At 47.8% G+C, this 16147-nt stretch overlaps 2 protein-coding genes across 2 annotated transcripts; both read left to right on the top strand.

The window, feature by feature from the left end:
- The first annotated feature begins 317 nt into the window (after nucleotides 1–317).
- LOC144100502 (uncharacterized) lies at nucleotides 318–7842 on the top strand. Its single transcript, XM_077633437.1, has 3 exons — nucleotides 318–461; nucleotides 4581–5054; nucleotides 7647–7842. Exons 1-3 carry the CDS (start codon nucleotides 368–370, stop codon nucleotides 7754–7756), a joined length of 678 nt encoding a protein of 225 aa, XP_077489563.1. The 5' UTR covers nucleotides 318–367; the 3' UTR covers nucleotides 7757–7842.
- Nucleotides 7843–13465: 5623 nt separating this feature from the next.
- On the top strand, nucleotides 13466–14935 carry LOC144100501 (uncharacterized). Its single transcript, XM_077633436.1, has 2 exons — nucleotides 13466–13924; nucleotides 14803–14935. The coding sequence occupies exons 1-2, from the start codon at nucleotides 13469–13471 to the stop codon at nucleotides 14839–14841; spliced, it is 495 nt and encodes a 164-aa protein (XP_077489562.1). The 5' UTR covers nucleotides 13466–13468; the 3' UTR covers nucleotides 14842–14935.
- The last annotated feature ends 1212 nt before the right edge of the window (nucleotides 14936–16147 follow it).

Here is a 16147-nt window from a genome sequence, read left to right as displayed (position 1 = left end):
TTTCCTCCGTGGATAAGAAGAAATAAAGGCAGGCGAAGCCAACATACTGTGTTCGAATGGTGTTGGCGTAGCCCGGATGGAGGGGGGGCGCGGTCTTCCTCCTGGCAGCGAGGTGCTCGTTGTTTCTTCTGTTGCTTCCTGTAAAGCATTGACCGCGCACGTGTCTCTTGAGTGCAATTCGGGGGCAACCATTTACTCCGTGGATAAGAAGAAAAAAAGGCGGGCGCAGCCAACATACGGTGTTCCAATGGTGTTGGCGCATCCCGGATGAAGGGGAGGGCGGTCTTCCTCCTAGCAGCGAGGTGCTCGTTGTTCCTTGTTCATCAGAGTGTATTGGGGCAGACCGGAAGTTAGGAGGGAAGGCGGCATGCGGCTCCTCTACGACGTGTGTATAAAACGGCTGAAAACCGGGGACATGGGCAGACGCTCCTGCAGGCCCTTCAATCCAGAGATCTCAAGCGGTGAGTCCGCGGGCTTCCCCGCTGCTCTTTTGCTCGTTCACGTCCAAACTATAAAGTGTTATCTATCTAATGGATCAACGCAGCCATATAATATTTGTACTCGACACTTCGCTAATTCCTATAGGTTAACATTTTTAGGAGTAAGTAAAAAAAGCCTTGTCAGCAATGCAATGCAAAGGCGAAAAGCATCTGATAAGGATCACGTAACAGCGGACCTCTTGAAGGAGGGAGGGGAGATGGCACTAGAAAAATTAGCCACCCCGTACACGCAATGTCTTATGGCCTCGAGCGCACCAGAAGCTTGGAAGAACGCTAACATTATCCCGGTTCATAAAAAGGAGACGTCAAGGATTTGAGAAATTACTGAAAGATCAGCTTACTATCCGCTGCCTAGAAATTATTTACTAAGGTTATTGCAAATAGAATAAGAAAAACCGTAGTCATCAATCAACAAAATTTTCGGGCAGGATTTCGTCACTATCAGTCAGGTGGTAGCGAAATGAGCAAAACATAAGCAAAACATAAGCAACACACACACACACACACACACACACACACACACACACACACACACACACACACACACACACACACACACACACACACACACACACACATACATACATATATATATATATATATATATATATATATATATATATATATATATATATATATATATATCCGTAAATAATTACCAGTATTGTTTACCATTTGTAAACTGTTGTTCTTTTCCGAGACCGTTGAACGTTACTCTGGTGTTTTGTATATTAATTTTAGACCCATCAATCTGCTCTGCCTGTCTAAATCATTGATCATGATTTGCAGTTCATCTCCTGACCGACTTAGCAAGTCATTATCCTCAGCAAATCGCATATTGCTTAGGTATTGTCCATTAATCTTATCGCCAAATGTTCCTAATCCAGACCTCCTGTAAACAAGCGACGAATAGCATTGACGAGATCGTGTCCGCTTGCCCGACACCGTTCTTTAATAAATTTTTTTGCTAACGTTATGGATTACTGTGGTGGCTATGCAGTCGTATATATGTTCCATACGCATAAGACTTTTATGCGAATACTGGAATACACCTACGACTGCATAGCTACCATAGTCCTCCATATTGTCAGCAAAAGTATTCTAATAATGAAGGGTGTCAGGCAAGGAGACACGATCTCGCCAGTGCTATATGACGCCTGTTTACAGGCGGTCAGGATTAGGAACAGTTGGGAATAAGAATTAATGAAGAATACCTACGTAATATCCGATTTGGTGACGACATTGACTTTCTAAGTCGCTTAGGAAATGAACTATAAAACATGATCAATGAGTTAGGCAGACATAGCAGAATGATGGGTCTAAAAATTAATATGCAAAAAATCAAAGTAATTTTAAACAAATTTTGAAGGGAACAGCAGTTTACAAATGGTAAACAACTGGTACATCAGAGTCGTGACGGCAGATCCGGATCATGAGAGTGAAAAGGGGTGTAGCAAACATCGAAGGTTCTCGCAGATCATCAATGCCTGTTCAACAATATCCCTCGAGAGAGAACTATGCAACACTTGTATGTTACCGGTACTCACATATGGGGCAGAAGCGTTGAGGCTAACGGAAAAGGTTCAGCTTAAGTTAAGGACAATGGAGCGAGCTATGGAAAAAAAGAATCGGTGCAACGTTAAGAGACCGGAAGCGGGCAGAGTGGGTGAGGGAACAAATGCGGATTAATGACAACCTAGTCGAAATCAATGGGAAGAAATGGATTTGGGCAGGGCATGTTAATCGGAGGCAAGGTAACCACTGGTCCTTAAGGGTAACGGAGTGGATTCCAAGAGAAGGCAAGCGTACCAAGGGGCTGCAAAAGGTTAGGTGGGCGGATGAGATTAAAGAGATTGAGGGGTTACGGTGGCCGCAGCTGGCAAGGGACATGGTTAAATGGGAGAGGCCATGACCCTGCAATGAGCATAGTCAGGCTGATTATGATGAGCATTTTATAACAGGGATATGACCGTTAATTAGTAGATAGGTGGATTGATGGTATGGAAAGAAGGTGGGTGCAGACAAGTGATTTAGTCATTTATAAAAATTGGCTGTGGTTTAGCTTTGGTTAAACCTGGAGTGACGCGAGAGCTGGGCGTTCCTTCTTCATCTTCGTCCCTGTACATGATTTCACTATCGGCGGCTAGGCGCGCCTTCCGAACCGCGTCGGTCTTACCCAGCTTATTGAGGCATATCGCACGTTCTTCCTCCGTCTCCTCGGCTCACCGCTTTTTCTTGGTTTCGTTAAAACGCCGAGCCCTGGCTTCTTTCAGAGCTGCCGACCTAAGCTCGACCTCTCCTCTGCGCTCAAACTTTGACCCAGCGGCTCTGCCGAGCCGCATGACCATAGAGCTGTGACACCTCTCCCCCTCTCCATTCCCCCTCTCCCGTTCGACACGGCGCATGCGCACTGCGGTTGCATCTCGGTTTTGTTGGCGCGCCGCGCCGCTGCCAGCACCAGCTGCTCCGCACCACATGACCAACCGGCGCCGCTACGGAGCTCGAGGGATGCCACGCTGAAGGCTCGAAGAGCTGGCGTAGTGTAGCTCTCGCTACAGTATATTTTAAATCTGAACCTCTGTGGTGGCAGGTATCTGGGTACCAGTCATTTCATTGCTTTTTGCTGGAAAATAAGTGCACAGTAAGTATGGTTATCTATCGCTGTCTTTCTTTCCTAGTAATAGTACACTTAACCCGCCGTTGGAACACACGGTCTAATATAATAGCGACTAGTTGTTTTTATAACTGTAGAAAACTGCTTTCAGTTTTCCACACACAGTCGCTTTCCGGATAGCTCTGCTCACCATTCCGCCATTCTAGGCGCGCGGGGTCAGCGATTACCCTCTCTTTCGGCGGCGCATTTCGCAGCACCTGCCACAGAAGCACCATGACACATTCCTCCGTTCCCGGCATACTCACCTACTTCTAGAGTAACGATCCTCCGGGTGGTTCCCATGACAACCGCCTTCCGCTCCTGCCGTCCGCTATCGCCATACCTTCATCTTTCCACCGTATACTCTCCGATTAAGCTTTCCCATGTCCTCACCAAATCCTCCTTCCACGATGACCAGCTTCCGGACGGTTCCCATGGTAACCACTTTCCGGTTAAGCCTCCCAACACTTACGAAATAGCTTCTTCTTCCTCGGCAACCCTCCAACTCCTTCCAGCGTAACAATCCTCCGAGTGGTTCTTGCGGCAACCATCCACCGGTGGCAATTTCTTACGGTCTCGCCATGCCCTTCTTCGTCTATGGTAACCTTCTTCTGCCTGGGGATTCCTCCGCTCTCACGATGTCCCCTCCCGCGGTGACCACCCTCCGGACTGTTCGGATGGTAGCCGCTCCCTGGTTTTGCACTCTTCCACTAAAATCATACCCTCCTCCTTCAACAGTAACCACCCGCCTGTTGCGCCGACGACAACGGCATACTACTACTACTTTTACTACGCCGACGACGCGAAACCCAGGAACGGGTGCTTAACAGCTGTCACTGAAAAAAATTATTTCGCAGAAATACAAGGTCTTGCGGTATGCTCCTATTGATGTTCTCTTGGAAGTTTCCTAAAGTCACCATAACTAAAAATGGCAGTCCAGATATGCGAGGGCTAACGACCCGTAACTGTGCATGGGCTGTGAGGGACACCGCAGTGGAGGTTTTGAATTTCGACCACTTCAAGTTGTGTGAATGTTGTGCATTGCAATAGCACAGCATGCGGTAAAATTGGTTTTTGGGTAGAACAAATGGCCTAGTATCTGTCTCACATATCCGCGGACACCGGAAGCGCCTCGTAAGGGAAGGGATTAATGAATGACTAAGAGAATAAAGGAATAAAGATGTGCCGTGGTGGGGAGATTGAGGCCTCGGTGTTTCGAATTTCACCTCTACAGAGATCCTGCAACCGCCACTTGGGTTCGATCTCGCAACATAACAGTTTTAGGAGCACCTTCATGGGCAATTTGAGTATACATGAACCTTCGACGTCCTTCTACTGACATTTTGGCAACGGTTTCAAGTAGGCGTTGAAAGGTAATCAGGTAAAGCAAAACTCATCGCTTGAGAGAGCTGTGGCCACCTCTGCAGGGGAGATGGCGTCTACGAGCATGCTGTTCCTGGCTGTGGCTATGCTGTGCGCTGCGGCGGCTGCGGCCGGTGAGGACACGGAGCCCAGTGGCGGGACTGGATTGCAGGACGGCAGGAAGAAACGGCTGAGGTCGTCGAAGCTCTTGGGGAGCTTATCGAGGCGATTCCCACGCTCTCCCCGCGTGACTCGGGCTCGCCGCCTCCTCTTGGTATGGTTGCAACGCCGAGCCCTGAATTCTTGGAAAGCCGCCGAACTCGGCAGCCATCGCACCCTCCTGTGCATACCCCTCTGCGTGACCAGAACACGGAGCCCCGCGGCGGGGACAGCTGGTTTGGAGGGTTGGCGAGGATTTTTGGGTCGCGGGCAAAGACGATCTACCGAAGCTCGCATGCCCTTGCGCATGACGGGCGCGGCTCGAAATAAAAATGAGCGAATGGGAAGCAGCCATCACATCCAAGCCCCTGCAAGTGCCGGTAAGTGGCTCCCTGGACGCTGTGACGGGCCCCGGCTGCTAGTTTTACTGCCGCTTGCTTTCGATCACTTGGGGCCACCCACCATTGCCGCAGTCATCCGTGGCGAACAAGTGTCGATGACCCCTATGCAAAACCTGTCCCACACCCCCGCCCCATCGACAACACACACGCGCTTTTCACGGGAGCGCCATTTTTAAAAAACACAACTTGATGGGTCACATTGTCACACAGAACTCATGGGCGAAAGTGGGCATTGCCCAGTCCGCATGGAGACGACCAGCCGATTAACGGGAGAGTATTTTGTTACAATAGAGTTTTAGCACCGTCATATGGAGTGCTCCAAGTATGAAAACTATAATTCACCATCACAGAAAGCCTGGGAGCGCCCATTGCAGGGCCTGCAGAGGCCTCTTCCTTGCCTCTCCAGTAACCCTGTCCTTTGACAGCTGCGGCCACCCTATCCCCGAAAACGTCTTTATCTCATCCGTCCACATAACTTTCGGCCGGCCCCTGCTACGCTTGCCTTCTCTTGGAATCCACTCCATTACCGTTAACTATATTATGGCAATTATCATCGCATGGGAAATGTAGCCACGCAATTACGGCTACGGTAGCAACTGCAATGCATTTCAGTCTCTGAGGATCGCTGGCCAACACCGAGTTGCTGGTAGGAGTGACAATTTCGATACAAGCAAATTTCATCTCATAGCCGCTCTGCTGCTGCTGCTGCCTGCTGCGGCTCTCCTGGTGTCTTGTAGCTCTACTGCCCAAGGGTTAGTGGAAATCGAGCTTATCTTTATTTTATTATGGGACGGGTTCACAGTAAAGGGGTGACGCGAGTACTACGTTTATTTCTGCGCTGGCGAGCTCCGAAGCTCCCTCAGCTGAGGCTTAGTTAACTCTAGCTGCGCCGCATTAATGCGAAACCATTTAGGCTTAGCGACGACCAGGGCAGTCCGGTGGAACAGCGGAGTTCACGTCCCGGTGCGCCCGCATGCGGCGTCGTTGTCGAAAGGTCGGCTGCTCCGCAGTAATGCTGTCATTGCTCGAATATAGAGCGCGGCCTTTCCGATGGCGCGGCTCCTTTGTCTTTTCAGGTGCGAACGTGAAGTACAACGAGCCTGCATGCCTATCACAGGATCGCGTCCGCCGTCGTCATAAAGATGAGCTAAAGCGTGAGACGTAAATAAAAAAAGACTGGGATAGAGAAGTGTCAAAATATATTATTTTTGTGTATAGTTGACCAACAACGAGTTGATGGCAGAAGGAACAACAGTTAATATGAGCAAAAGAGTTAAATTCTAGTCATAACCGCGCCGCAGCACAAGCTGGTCCGTCGTTGCGGTACGGCTCGCTTGGCGTCCGCAGTTCTGCGGCCAAGGCGTCGCGGTAATTGACCGAAGGTTTATTTTACTTTTAGATGATGGTATTGAAAGTAAAGCGGTGTCAAGAGTAGGCTTCTTATTATAGCTGAGACGACTTTCGAATTTTTGTCCGCGGCGGTTTCGTTGGGAAACAGGCTGCAGGCTTTGCGACTTGCCTTTCGTGACGTCGTTCTCGCGCTGTGACCAAGATATCTTGAACAACCCGCCCGAACTTCCACTATCGCGCCTAGCAAGCAGTCTTTATGATAACACGGCTCTTTTGCATTTCTGATGCGAACCACAAGTACACCAAGTCAATCAGCCCTCAAACAATGCTGCGCGGTGGCTATGTTGGACATCTGTTGTGCACGGAGCTTGAGTCGAGCTGCGCATCAATGCTTGCCGCTACGTGTGTCTCTGCTTGCAGCGGGGCGGCAATTCGCCAGCGGCGACCGGTGCAGAGCGACAGCCAAGTTTTCGCGCATGTGTATACTGCTTTAGTCGTACAGCTGTCCGCCAGTGCTAAAAACCTCTAGCCGAAAGGGGCTGGTTTAACGATATGCATGTGTCTATTTACTTCTTATACACTATATCGCCTTCCTATAGAAATTTCTCTTTGTTCATTCATAGTCTACAGAATATCTATATAGAAAGGTCTACTAAAAGTGTATGGCCATAAATCTATGGATTGTCTATGGACTGTCTATAGGATTTGCATTGCCTATATATATACACTGTTCTCTAGGGTTCGTCTACAGTCTATAGACTTTATAGACAGAAGTCTGGGCAATGTATAGGCTGTGTAATGAAGGTTTTGTAAAGGGCCGCGCTCTACTAAGCGAGTTTTATTTTCTGAGAAAAGTGCGAGGTTTCCAGTTAACTTTTTTTCCATGGAGACTTACAAAAGTCTATTAATGTGAGAAGTTTGCTCTTGTCCGCGGAGGCCATCAAACCCTGGATCAATGCCAGGCTATGTGAAAAACACTTTTGTATCGCAGAAATTGTTCAGGACATGCACACCAGAACACAGACACGAAGGGCTTGTGTGTATCATTATCGCCTTATTTCCTGCGCTTTGTCTGCGCTAGAAAAGTGTCTTCATGAATAAAGCTACCACTCAACAGAATACGTCGCGATTTTATACGTGAGAATTCACTACCGCAAGTCCTGATTTCATGGAACACATGCTAACGCGTTTGTGTTCGTCTGTGTATTTTGCTGCGCGCAGGTGTTCGCTGCGGGGTTGAGATAAGAGCCAGTGCCACTACAAATGCGTGCCTGGCGTCGAATGTTCGACCCTGGGTGGGCTGGATGCGTGCAGGGGTCAGAGCGGCGTGATCAACGTCTCCCAGCCGCTCACGGAAGAGGTGGATGATTTCGTGTGCGAGCTGAAATGAAGCCTGTAATAAAGCGTTGATAGCAAAGCCGCGAATTACTGCTTATTGGACAGAAAAAAAAGAAAGTTTACTAATTTTGGACAGTGCCCTGCACATGTCAACATATATATACACGCTCAGTTATTTTTCCGGCTTCCTTTTTGAATTCCAATATCGTTGTTTTGTCATTGCCAAAAAAGCAGTTCACAAAGGCAGTGCGCTGGCTTCAGTCTTCAAAAAAATAAAAGAAGAGTTGACATAATAGGCCTCTTAATCTGCCTACTTCGTGACCTGTGGCTCTAAATAAACCCTTTAAAATTTCCTTTCTCATCTTTAGACGAACGTATCCGGTGTTCCAGCTAAAGATAAACAAGGCTTTAAAAATATGGAGCGTCTTATAACAGTGATACCAACACAGGGTTAGAGTAGCGTGGCCTAGTCTGCAGCAGTCTTCTGTTAATTAAACTGGAATGATTATTTACCTTACTTTTTAATATTTGCTGCCAGCAATACAATGTCGTAACACAAGTGGCATCTTAAAAATCAGCCGTCCGAAATGTTTTCATAATGGTATCATTTACTTAGCGTTATTTACCGTCCCTAACTTGAAGCAAGCTGCCCCGTGACAGCTGCTATCTCACTTATCTCTGCCAGTGCTCACGCCGAGAAAAGCCCTTTGGTAAAAAGCGGACTTCTCGCAGAGGCGTCATGGGGCGCTGAAGCAGCATCGCTGTCACGTTGAAGCTTTTGCATTTCGCGAGCTTTTGTCACTCCCGGTTTTCACCTTCGTCGTTCCCTTCTTTCTCCGCGACAATGCGTACGTGTTGCGCCGTCACCTGCACGAGAAGACCAGCAAAGTCTTGGGGAGAGGCGCCTCAAAAAGAAGGGTCTTACGCACTGAAATGCGGACGATACGAGCAGACGACAGGATGTCGCTACAGACAACACGTACGCACGGAGCCCCGTCTGCTCAGCAGTGTGCCGGTCGTCCCGATGCGCACACCACCCGCGATCTATGTGACGACTGCCTGTAACTCGAAACAGAGACTGGCTCTTCGAGGGGCGAGTGTCACGATTTCCCTCATCGTTCGCCGTTTCTCTGTTACGCGGAATTTCGGTTTAAAATTACCTTAGCCTCATCGAGTTTCCACTTGTGCTCCTTTACGCTCGGCAGACAAGAACAAGCTGTGCAGTCTTTGTCAAAAGTACACAGCCCAAGGGGTCTGCTTCTGAGCTCTGCAGTGCGGCTCCTCTTGCATACTCAGGTACCCTAATCTTACGAAGGCGGGAGGAACAAATGTCCTCAACTTTCCCAATCTTCCAACTTTCCAATGTGCGTAACAGGCCAGCTACAAGAATTGGAGGCAAACCCGTTGGGCTGTATGCTTTTGACAAGTACTCTACGTACGCCTTTGCTGCGGTAGGATGTGAAACCTTCATGTCTGTTTTCCTTCATTTCTCTGAAATTATAGGCATTCTCCAAAAGATACTTACATTTCTCGCGTTCAGCTTTCTTATTCCTTTGATATAAGGGCAGACCTCACGCGAGAACAACGAAAAAATCTAAGAACGAAAGGACGAAAAACACTTTTTGCATTGATATACTCATCAGACACCCGACTTCCGGGTGAAGCCGCCCAACTTCCATTGACTTCGCTCGCGCTCGCCTCCGAAAGCGGGAATGCGGCATCCAGCCACCGAATGGAGATCACTACTTTAGTTGTAGCTTAGTCACGCATAGGCTGCCTCAATGCGCGCACCCTCTAAAGGGCGGTTCACATGCAAGCGAATTGGCGAACAGAGCGAACAGCGGCGCGGCGCTGCGAAGCGGTTCGCGAGCTTTCGTTTCACATGCATCGCCGCTGCGCGTTTCCCACCGCTACGAAAACCAATGTTGCTGGCAAAAGATATGCGCCTGCAACCGGTTTTGGTGGCCTGCAACCAGTTTTGGTGGCCTGCAAACACAAAAAAAGCGTAATACAAAAGCATTATTTTGCAATTCTTTTCACAGTTTCTTTAAATAAATATATATAATGCGTTTTAAGCATTAAACGGCACTTTATACAATTTATTTTTTAAACAAAAGTTTGTGTCGCTGCCGCGAAAATTTCCAACTTGCCCGAACCTCGCCGCACCAGCCGCTGGGGCTTTCCCCGCGGCTTGAGAGAGGGTGTACTCGCCGCCGCGGCGGAGTTCGCGAGCGGTTCGCTTGCATGTAGCGCCACAGCCTAGGTGGCAATCGCAGGGGTCCGCGCCGCTCACTGGCGCGCTGCGGCTGTTTCCCAACTTCCTTTATCTAAAAGCGCTAGGCGGCACTCACCGTTTCACAGAATGACTCCACCCTGCACGAGGGCTCGAGCATTAAGGCAAGCCTGACTAAAGCACAACTAAAGCCCTGACCTCCATTTGGTGGCTGGATGCCGCATTGCCGCTTTCCGAGGCGAGCGCGACTGAAGTCGCCGTAAGTTCGACGGCTTCTCCCGGAAGTCGGGTGTCTGCTGAGTATATCAATGCAAAAAGTCGTGTTTTTCGTCCTTTCGTTCGTAGTTTTTTGCGTTGTTCTCGCGTGACATCTGCCCTTATATGTGTACCAGTGGTGTCAGGACTGGCAGATGGACATCAATTTAAATAAATCTGTTCTTTTATAATTAGGAAAAAACACACATCAGCTTTTCAGTACGCGCTTAATAATATTCATCTTGCATCTGTCCTTGAGCATAAGTACCTTGGTGTGACACTAACCTCTGATTTCAGATGGAATTCGCACGTTAAGATCATCACATCTAACGCACTAAAACAAGTCTTCATCATTAACAGACGCTTTAAATAGCACCCTCTGAAATAAAATTACTAGCATATAAAACTATTGTCAGACCAATTCGAGACTACGGCAACACCGTTTGGTTTCCCTTTACTAACAAGCTCATTAAAAAACTTGAAGGGGTGCAGAGAAAGGCACTAAGATGTGTATATAATAAACACTCTGTTACAGACTCACCAACACAATTACTAAAACGTGCAGAACTTCTAACCCTGGAGAACAGAGCAAAATTCGCAAGACTTAAAATTATGTATCAGCTAATACACAACCAACTAAAAGTGCCCGCTACAAAATACATAACGACCACAAAAACTACATCGACCCGCCACAACCTCACACACAAATTAAACGAGTTTCCATTCCGAACTGACATATTCAAATACTCATTTTTCTCTCGAGCTACACGAGATTGGAACAATCTAAACATAGATATTACTAACAGCTCATCATTAGATGCGTTCAGTGCCCTGGTTATAGATCACTTGTTTGTTTCCCAGTTGACGCTGGCTCACGATTACATTTCCCATCTGTGGTGATGCGACGTCATGGGACTTTACTCCATCGGCTACGGCTTGGCGTTGCCTACACCAAACACTATCTTCACAAAATCGGCATCGAAAGTAACCCAAATTGCGCACAGTGCAACACACCAGAGACTATTGGACACCTTCTTTGCGCGTGCCCGAAGTATACTTCTGAAAGAACAACATTGGAGGCGACCGTGAAAAACCTGGACTCTCGCCCTCTCTCTGAGGAAACTCTTCTGGGCGCAAGGACGAGACGTTCTGATTGGTGGCGTGTGACAAAAGCCCTGCTCAACTTTTTGTGTGAAACAGGCCTGGATACTCGTTTGTGACCGCCTGTGCACAACCTACATGGTTAATGACATGTGTTGGTGTTGTGTTGCAGACACCAGTTTTGAGTTTTATGTGTGTCCAGTAACCGCGATGCGAGCGCCAGCCAGTGTTGTGTGTGTGTGTGTGTGCGTGTGCATAGACATCACCCGTGAAACTCATTGTATTATGCCATCATCAGCCTTCATTCACACTTTCCTTTTCCTCCTCTTCCCTTTCCCCTGTGTGGAGTAGCAGGCCAGGGCCCTGTTACCACCGGCCGACCTCTCCGCCTTTCTTTCATTAAAATTCCCTTTCTTCTTCTTCCCAGTAGTTATTCTCATTTTCCACACTTTTCTGCCCTGTTTATTTTTACCGTTTTGTTTGTGCCTAGATTGAAAATACAACACTAACTGCAGCCGACTTCCGTTTTTGGTATGCTTTTCATCATGTTTGCCGCCTATTATTTGTACCTCAATTTGAATTCTCTAACCGATTTTGTAACTATTTTTGCTATATGTTATTGTTCAAATTGTTTACTTACCAACATGTGCACTACAACTGTATCATTCAGAGCCCTTCCTGTTACAGTCCCTGATGGGACTTACAGTATCAAATAAAAAAAGGAATAAGAAATATTAACGCTAGAAATGTAAGTATCATTTGGAGAATGCCTATAATTTCAGAGAAATGTAGGAAAACAGACGTAGAGGTTTCACATCCTGCCGCAGCAAAGGCGTACGTAGAGTACTTGTCAAAAGCATACTGCCCAAGGGGTTTGCCTCCAACCCTTGTAGCGGGGCTCTTACGCACATCTGACAGTTCTAAGATTGGGACGGTTGAGGACATTTGTTCCTCCCGCCTTCGTAAGATTAGGGTACCTGAGTATGCAAGAGAAGCCGCACTGCAGAGCTCAGAAGCAGACCCCTTGGGCTGTGTACTTTCGACAAAGACTGCACACCTGGTTCTTGTGTGCCGAGCGTAAAGGAGCACAAGTGGAAACTCGATGAGGCTAAGGTCATTTTAAACCGAAATTCCGCGTAACAGAAAAACGGCGAACGATGACGGAAATGTGACATTCGCCCCTCGAAGAGCCAGTCTCTGTTTCGAGTTACAGGCAGTCGTCGCATGTCTTGCGAAAAAAGGAAAAACAAAGAGGAACTAGTTTTGGTTCAGCAGACTTCCGGGCGTGAGCTGTTGGCGAGGGTTAAGTCATCCAAAATTTGCAGCCATATTGCTCTGTATTAAAGACCTGGCAATGTTCTGAGGCTGGCCGCGTGCTGCCTAGCCGGAGGTAGGGGCTGAGCTCAGATGGGATCGCTAATGCTCCGTTGAGGACCCTTGCCAGCTGTGCAGGTCAAGTGGACTGACTACTACGAGGCCGACTGGGGCTCTGACGCCCATTCGTGGTGCACCGACCAGCTGCAACCACTTCGTGGCGTCTTCTTGGCGGCGGACGGATTGTTGTGATCGGAGGCCCCGACAGCGAGAACAGACGAGCCCGGCAGGCGCCATCGAACTATGTTTGACGAAAGGTGCTGTCGTGTCACCTCGATTTTTTTTCTCCTCAACAATGGCTCCAGGTGCTCGACTTGAACGGTGCACATCATCGTTTCAGCAAAACAAGCTACTGTGCGCATGCGCAAAGAGGCAATTCTCTGACCACTTCTTTTATTCATCCGCAAAAAAGTAAATAGAAAGTAAAATGTGCCCAGCTTCAATTTCTTTTTCTTTTTTAACACTGGGACGTCGTCACAGGACTCTTGGCCAGTCACCAACATAGTGTTTTCCTTTCGAGGACAACAGCAACGTAATTATTAAAGCAGTAGCCGCTCGACTACCTTAATCAAAAGGTGAGATCAAAACCGAAAAAGTCATCCGTTGCTAGGGGGCGCTGCATGTGTCCTAGAAAAGCTCGTGCCACTGGGCGTACCGCGCAGCCAAAGCAGCGACCTTCAGAGTTAGTTCTTCGTCACTGCAACGCCGTGTAGGCCTTCGGTTATCACGAATTCATACAACAATGAAGAAAGGAGCCAGCGACAGCCGCAAGCCGACCACAGCGATAGCAGCAGGAGAAGCAGTAGGAAAAAGCAAGCCGTCGAGTACCACCAGCAAGCCCTCCGCAAACGCGACTAAGCCTCGGCAGGCGGCAACAGGAGAGGGTGACCTTTATTCGCCGCCATGCACAAGATCGCAGAAAGACCGATTCAAGAAGCAATTGGAGAACGTCGAGGACTCCATGTTTGATAACAACCAGCCCTCTAAACAGAAGCCTGACGCCGACATGGGCCGCCCCGCTTTGAAGGAGCTGGGGAACGCCCGCCGAGGGAAAGGTGCTGGTTCGGCGGCACCCAAGAACGCTCAAACATGTCGGCAGGACCGAGCACTGCCGGACTTGTGCTCGAGCGCCCAAGGGAGAATTGTAGCTACCGCTCCGTCCAAGGGGGCCAAGGGAGCGAAAAAGGTCCAGGCAAATGTGAGCGCTTCGATTGATGCAAACGTGCTTCAACGTTTACAGAGTAGCAGAGGTAGTTGTGTTTGCAGTTACAGTATTTAACCTTATAGCGCGCCGTCTTATAAGCAGTGGCTAAGTGGCTATACGCTTCCACGTGTGTAGCTCCTGGTTGCTTGCGTTTGGTTTGGCATGTTCCCGGCGTTCACCCGTTTTTTTTCTTAACAATTTAAGACTGGGAGAAAAAAAGGTTGTGGATGACGTCTGAGCTTCTTTGGTGAATGTGGCACAGTTAAATCGTTTTTCATAACCTAGTTGAAACAAGAAAAGAAGCTAGATTGCAGCTCTTGCACCTGACACACATTCGGGAGCAGGCAAATAAGTCTACACAGGAATGGAATTCGTTGGATGCATGAGGCAGTGTACGAATTGTTGCGCCTGAAGTACGGATTAACACATTCCCTGAGACAGCGCTTTCTAGAGCCCTAGTCCCTCTGCATTGCGGCCCCCCGGGGGGCCTCCTTTTTTTTTTGGTGCGTCGTGACAATGCATATAGTTCCATGGTGAAGCAAACTTTTTGAAACCGCTGAGAGATGGGCAATAGCGACCTGGTGTGTCAGCTTTTCTCAAGCTCATTAAAAAATCTGAATCTGTCGCTTGCCTTCTTGTGACTCGGTATTCGTTGCCGCACAAAATGAATACACGACGAGACCCACGCCACATTGAACGCGCTAACCGTGAAAAAAGGCCAATCGTACAGGCGTCTGGTTAGAGGTTCGCTTGGAGGGGCTTTAACTTCCCCCCCCCCCTACCCCCTCATCTGCACAGTGTCCTACAGGCAGCTGCTTGTCTGAAGTGATGTACTGTATTACCCTAACTGCATGCTCTCTTCTACTCTGCAGGCGCCCTCCAAAGCTGGCAACTCCGTCAGGTCCAAGTGAAAGTTTCCTCTCCGTGGGAACAGCTACTCAAAATTGGCGCAACTGTCTCCGGGAGCAGTCATCGGTCGATGACAGGACAGACGCAGCTCACCCATTATTTAGTTTTGCCTTTTAAGTGTGACTAGCCTTCTATGTGGATGGGGAATAAACGTTTTTTTAGCGCTTAAAAATGGGGCGAGTTGTCATGTGCCCATTTCGTTTTTTTCTTCACCACAATGGCGGCGGTGGTGTTAGATGCTTGCTAATAGTTATGCAGGTATCTGTTGTTTAAAAAAAACGCGGAAAGCGTTGCCAATGGTTTGCAAGTGTGCGCGGTCTTGACATGGGTTTCATGAAATCATTTCTGAAAAGCTTTGCGCTAAAAAGACTTCACAGGAAAAAAAGGGGTAGAGACGAGATGAAAGCGCCACTTTCAACTTTAATGACGACAAAAGAAGCCAGGCGCGGTGATATATCCGCTGTTATAGACACCTTGCACAAACAATGCACTGCCAATGTTGTGTATGAGTTTTCCTTCACGTGCGGCAAAGTGAGTGTGGGGCAAACCGGGAAATGTTTCAATGAGCGCAACCACAAGCACAACGTCACTCTGAAGAGGAAATATGGAGGTAGAATTCTTTTACACTGCAGCAGTTGCCAAAAATGCTACCCCAAGTTTGATGAAACTCGGTTTCAAGCTAAGGCTCAGAACAAGACCTATAGAGAAGTAATTGAGGCCTTTTTAAATGACCTAAGAAAAGACAAGTGCGTTAGGACGCCTTCTATTAACCTTTCTAGGAATGAACTATCCTTTTTGGATAGTTACATCTAGTCTCTCAACCCCGTCGCTGCTCTGTTTTTTAGTTTGCTTTGAGAATTTTTAATGTGCTTTTATCTTTTTTTGTGCAGCCCTTTACACGGTTTTTATCCCCGTCTCTCTTGTATCCTTTCATTGTCAGAATTTTTTCATGTGATGCATATCTTCTTCTTGTTACACACTTCTTTTGTTTTCACTGTCATATTTCATGCAGCCCTGTATTCTATGGTGTTATGCATTGTTGTTATCCCATGTGAATTCTTTTTTTACCATACCTCGGCAGTGTTGATATGTTCGACTTCCTAGGTTTTTAATCTCACTTAGATATGCCCCATCGCTCTTTCTCGTGTTTATTTATTTATTTATTTATTTATTTGGTACCTGCATCGCCTTTCAGCATTACAGCAGGGGGGCACTTTCACATTCAAAAAACAAAAAATCATGCACTTAACGCGTGAAAAAAGGCATCATTAGGTAGAACATTAACAATATGTGGCGGCAAAGCATTCC

Source organism: Amblyomma americanum, chromosome 8, assembly GCF_052857255.1.
Source record: "Amblyomma americanum isolate KBUSLIRL-KWMA chromosome 8, ASM5285725v1, whole genome shotgun sequence".
Taxonomy (NCBI): Eukaryota; Metazoa; Arthropoda; class Arachnida; order Ixodida; family Ixodidae; genus Amblyomma; species Amblyomma americanum.
The sequence above is the reverse complement of the archived record's forward strand: the minus strand, read 5'-3'. Positions and strand labels throughout refer to the sequence as shown.

Bases quoted from the DNA above. Each gene is read 5' to 3' on its own strand.
- LOC144100502 (XM_077633437.1), top strand. From the start codon at position 368: ATGCGGCTCCTCTACGACGTGTGTATAAAACGGCTGAAAACCGGGGAC. The intron at 462-4,580 runs GTGAGTCCGCGG...CCACCTCTGCAG, and splicing joins CAATCCAGAGATCTCAAGCG to GGGAGATGGCGTCTACGAGC. The intron at 5,055-7,646 runs GTAAGTGGCTCC...TGCTGCGCGCAG, and splicing joins CCAAGCCCCTGCAAGTGCCG to GTGTTCGCTGCGGGGTTGAG.
- LOC144100501 (XM_077633436.1), top strand. From the start codon at position 13,469: ATGAAGAAAGGAGCCAGCGACAGCCGCAAGCCGACCACAGCGATAGCA. The intron at 13,925-14,802 runs GTGAGCGCTTCG...TCTACTCTGCAG, and splicing joins CGAAAAAGGTCCAGGCAAAT to GCGCCCTCCAAAGCTGGCAA.